This window comes from Glycine soja, chromosome 16 (assembly GCF_004193775.1).
Source record: "Glycine soja cultivar W05 chromosome 16, ASM419377v2, whole genome shotgun sequence".
Lineage (NCBI taxonomy): Eukaryota > Viridiplantae > Streptophyta > Magnoliopsida > Fabales > Fabaceae > Glycine > Glycine soja.
The window spans coordinates 14,347,768-14,352,615 of record NC_041017.1 but is presented as its reverse complement, the minus strand read 5'-3'; the positions used below and the strand labels follow the sequence as shown (position 1 = coordinate 14,352,615).

At 36.7% G+C, this 4,848-nt stretch overlaps 1 protein-coding gene across 3 annotated transcripts; it reads left to right on the top strand.

Moving 5' to 3' along the window:
* The first annotated feature begins 229 nt into the window (after window positions 1–229).
* On the top strand, window positions 230–4,287 carry LOC114390582 (syntaxin-22-like). 3 transcript variants are annotated; one of them, XM_028351366.1, is made up of 8 exons: window positions 236–396; window positions 495–722; window positions 1,302–1,395; window positions 1,669–1,808; window positions 2,066–2,140; window positions 2,822–2,979; window positions 3,079–3,179; window positions 3,755–4,287. In XM_028351366.1, exons 2-8 carry the CDS (start codon window positions 535–537, stop codon window positions 3,818–3,820), a joined length of 822 nt encoding a protein of 273 aa, XP_028207167.1. In that variant the 5' UTR covers window positions 236–396; window positions 495–534; the 3' UTR covers window positions 3,821–4,287. The 3 variants fall into 3 exon arrangements, with proteins under 3 accessions (XP_028207168.1, XP_028207167.1, XP_028207166.1); XM_028351367.1 differs by lacking the exon at window positions 3,755–4,287 and adding an exon at window positions 3,270–3,646 and having other exon boundaries at window positions 230–722; XM_028351365.1 differs by having other exon boundaries at window positions 239–722.
* Window positions 4,288–4,848: the final 561 nt, after the last annotated feature.

Genomic DNA, 4,848 nt, shown 5'->3' with positions numbered 1-4,848 from the left:
ATAGATACCAAATATTAGATATGAAAACCAAAATTCCCAATCTCTCCAACCAAACACCCTATCTTAATTAAAATTTGTTGGAACAAGGACAAAAACTAACCACCAAAATTTAAATTCCTAGTGAGAGAGAGTCTTTCCTTCCTAGTTGTAGTTTCCATCCCCGCACCGTCCTCCCTCTCGCCACAATTTTTAAAAATTAAACAAGCACAACACCAATAATTAGGAATTGTTAATTTACCATGACGCCACCAAATAGAAGCTTGACCTCCACCCTATGCAAACCCGCCACGTGCCGCTAATAGCGTGTCCTCGTCAACGTAGCGGCAAGGAATTACAACCATAGAAGAGACCCACCGAAGAAACTACCTCTCCGAATCCAAACTTCCTTCGCTTGTAGTACTGCCCTAATTCCCCAAATTCGGGTCTTTTTTTTTTCTTTTTTTTTTTTGTTCTTTCTTCTCAGATCCCGGTGGCCTTTTCCCTCCCTTTCTCAGGAAAATTCCCCCGATTTTCTCGAGAAAGTGAAACGGAATTATGAGCTTTCAGGACATCGAGGCCGGGCGCCCCTTCGGTTCGAGGCGCGGGTTGATGAATGGGAAGCAAGACCCCACGCAAGCGGTGGCTGCCGGCATATTCCAGATCAACACTGCCGTCTCCACCTTCCAGAGACTCGTCAACACCCTCGGAACCCCCAAAGACACCCTCGACCTCCGCGAAAAGCTGTTAGTTATTCTTTCATTTGTCATTCGCCTTTTGTTGATTCCACGTTGCTTGGTGTTTTGGTGATCGCTTTTTTATAGTATTCTCAATTTAATTGCAGTGGACCTTTTTAGTTTTGGGTGATTTGAGATTACCTTTGTTAATGAAATTTCAAGTAGGAATTTGGGGCTACTGCTTCGTTTTTAAGTTATCGGTCTTATTGTGATTTAACATCTGGTTATGTGTCCCCACTGTTTTTCCACTTCCGAAAGAGTCAATTGAAAAGCAGATCAAAATTGCTGTTGCTGATACTTTGATTGAGGTCTTGTTTCCTCTCAAGTGTTTCTTTAGTCGGGATTAAGCTATAATAGTAATAGAGCATGTGATGATTCCCCCTTGTATTTATAATGTTTTAAGTAGATATACTATTGTAAAATGAAACTTCGTGAATCAAAAGTAAATGAAGTTGAGGGATGTTGGGAAACTGAACTCCCTTTTCAGCTTTGCAAACTGAACTCAATTCCCCTTGTATACTAAGTTTTAATTTAGTGGAACAAGGATCTCTTAGGTTCTTACTGTGTTAGACTTTTTGGAACTTGCAGCCACAAGACAAGACTACATATTGGGCAATTGGTAAAGGATACATCAGCTAAACTTAAGCAAGCCAGTGACATTGATCACCATGCTGAAGTTAATGTAAGTTTGAAACTTTATCTTATGTTTTACTGCATCTGCATGTGCAAATCAGTTTGTTTGAATGGTCTATGTCTCAGTATTTTGTGATCAACTTCCAAAATGCATGAACTTCTCTAAACACTGTTTTTGCTTAAATTCTTGCTGTCATTTTTACTGAATTGGTAATTTCATGATTAATCTGCATCATTTTTTTAATGAAAACAGTGAAAACTTGTTACAGGCAATGTCTTTTTAGTATGTCTTTTGCCTCAAAAACATTTCTTATTTTTGCAGGCAAGCAAGAAGATAGCAGATGCTAAACTTGCGAAAGATTTTCAGGCAGTGTTGAAAGAGTTTCAGAAGGCACAACGTCTTGCAGCTGAGAGGGAAACAGCGTACACTCCTTTTGTTCCTCAAGCAGTCCTTCCTTCGAGGTGATTTGCCAATTATTATTAGAGCCTGTAAAAGTTTAGGGGCAATCCTGTGTTTCTCCTTTGTTTTTAAGTGTGTGGCTTTGTTTCTGGACAATAAAGAGTAGGCTACTTTGAGAATTTTGTGGCTTAATTTGATGCACTTGGTTTCTTGGTGATCAATTGTTCTTCTGTAGTCACTATAAGTGTTTTGTTGGTATTAATTCTGATTACCTTTGCATACAATGGTCATGACATGGGATTTTCATTTTGGTTTGCAGCTATACAGCTAGCGAAGTAGATGTTGGTTCTGATAAGTCACCAGAACAGCGTGCCCTGCTTGTGGAATCAAGGAGGTGATTTCTCATATATTATTAGTAGTTAATCAGTGATTTGCAGATTCATTTTCTCGATATTATTGCAGTGTTCCAATATATGATTATAGTGTGAATAACCACACTTTGAAATGTAATTTTAGGTCAATGATCAGTATTAATCATTTGAAAATTTACATTAGGCCAAAAAAGAATTGATGCTTTTTTCTTTTTCTTTTTAGGTTAATGATCAGTATTAATCATTTGAAAAATTATATTTGGCCAAAAAAGAATTGATGCTTTTTTCTTGTTCTTTTTTGGTGATTCAAACGAACATGAATTAACCTCTATGTCATTATTGGACAACTGAAGTTCAATTATTTATCAGAAAACGGCTCTCTTTCCAATTTAACTTTTGCATTTAGTACCACAGCCTACTGGAAAGCAAAAGATGACCAAAAAAATAAATTCATCTGCAGCATACTATTATGCTTAAAAGAATGGATACCAAAAGCTCTCTCTCTCCCTTCCCTTCTCCGTCTTATTTATTTTATTTTTTTTAATTTTGTCGTGCGATGGAATTTGTGACATAATCAATGGCAGGACTCTTGATTGTGCCACTAAAGTAGATGAACAACTGAATTCATTTATGTTATTAAAATTTTCAAATTCTCCACATTGCATTATTTCAGCACCTTAGCTATTGCATTATTCATGCTGCAGGCAGGAGGTTTTATTCTTAGATAATGAGATTGCCTTCAATGAGGCTATCATTGAGGAAAGGGAGCAAGGCATTCAAGAAATACAGCAGCAAATTGGTGAAGTTAATGAGATCTTCAAAGATCTTGCTGTACTTGTCCATGAGCAAGGAGCCATGATTGGTAATTTATTCCATTCCCTTTTGTTCTTCCTGGTTACTTGTATCTTTATTTTACTGTACCTGCTCACATTACCTAGTGCCACTAAATTTCATTTTGTAGATGATATTGGCTCCAACATTGAGAACTCCCATGCAGCAACAGCACAAGCAAAATCTCAACTTTCAAAAGCTTCAAAAACCCAAAGATCAAATTCCTCTTTGGTAATATATCAAGTTTCTTATTGCAATTATATTACTCTTTAAATCTTAACCTGCTTCCATGAAATGAATTTTTATATGTGGAATCTCCAGAGACGGTATCTCCTGAAGAGGATTGACCTAGGGCCAAAAAAAGGGGTTTGACTTAAAAATAGTTCTGTATGGGCTTGCTGTGCTGAAGTCGTCTTGACACACAACATTAAATTTATTAATGACTAGAATACATGGTCTGTAGTTCTAGGAATGACTTAAGACTCATGCACTGCCGCTTGAATCTATGTAGGTGGCCTAGCCTATAGTTTTGTCTAGTATTATCAGTTTGCATATTGCATACTATTTTGTTCTCCATTTTGAAAGACGGATTATTACATTTGTAGTTGGCACAAGAGGGCAGGGAAGGAGTGGTTGATGGAATAATTATTACCTTTTGTAGTTTCCTACTTACAGGAGTTATTATAAATTGTCTACCACCTTGATCTATGGTCAAACCTATAGTTTTTATTTTTTCCCCCTTTAAAAGTTCTGTGTATTTTCCTTTGTTAACTTTGTGTTCTTTTCTTTTCTTGTTTTCTTCAAAGACATGCTTGCTTTTGGTGATTTTTGGGATTGTGCTTCTCATCGTGATCATAGTTCTTGCTGCTTAGTCAAAGGTTATCTCAATTACATTATGGAGCAAATGCATATATACTGGGCAGCAGATAGCATCTCCCTTGCTGATGGTGTCACTTGATTGGTGTTTTGCCGGGTCTTGTGGTTGACTGGAGTTTGTTGCATCTAATTTCAGTACATGATGTGGGAATTCCCATAATTTTGTTGTGGGGTTTTATGTTCTCTCTATGTTAGTGTTTGGGGTTTTAAAATGTGTCACGGATTATGGTTTAAGTCCTCTCCTTGTTTCTTTAATTAAAAAAATATTTAATTCTTTGATTGTCCTTTACCTGTAAATGCAACGCTAAAACTGGCTGGCTGTGCTGACTCTTCAGCAAAACCTTCGTATATGGTAATCTGTTGTTTCAGTGCTTTTCTTTCCCAGAATTGGAATTATAATGTGTATGGAGAAAACATGGATGTATTTGATGAGTTAAAGTCGATGATTGGCATTTATTCGTAATGATACTCTTATACCGAGTGAACTTTTTTTTCATCTGTCTTTTGAAAGCCGAAAACATGACAAGGCAAGGAAGGGTGGGAAATGATATTGGCACTAAGGTTTCTTTTTCTTCCTTTTTCTTTATGCTTATGGACACCTTTTTTAATTCGAAGCTAATATTCACTCTTCTAAGACTGGCCAATTCCTATAAAAAAAATAAAAAATAATCAAAAGATTAACTTTGGGGTTTAACTCCAAAGATCATCGCATCGTTATCTTCAATCGGGAGTTTCGTGGTAATTTCTGCTAAACTCCGAAAGCGACTTTATAACTTTCGTAAAATTCTTTGGAAGTACATGTAGTCTTGTCTCCTGCGGAGTTTGTATTTATAAAATTGCCCGTGCAGCCGTACTTGCAAAGTTATCTTATATTATTTGTTCTCTTGCAGCTTTGTTCCGATTACATCTAGAGTTTGGTTCTACTTGGTCTTCGTTGTGTGTACTCTATTGTTTATATCCGAGCAATTAAAAATAGGGTGATACTAGGTGCACCAGCATTATTGCTGGTGCACCCAATATTTAA

Coding starts and splice junctions, on each gene's coding strand:
- LOC114390582 (XM_028351366.1), top strand. CDS start 535: ATGAGCTTTCAGGACATCGAGGCCGGGCGCCCCTTCGGTTCGAGGCGC. Junction 1,396..1,668: donor ATCACCATGCTGAAGTTAAT/GTAAGTTTGAAA, acceptor TTATTTTTGCAG/GCAAGCAAGAAGATAGCAGA. Junction 3,180..3,754: donor AAAGATCAAATTCCTCTTTG/GTAATATATCAA, acceptor TTTTCTTCAAAG/ACATGCTTGCTTTTGGTGAT.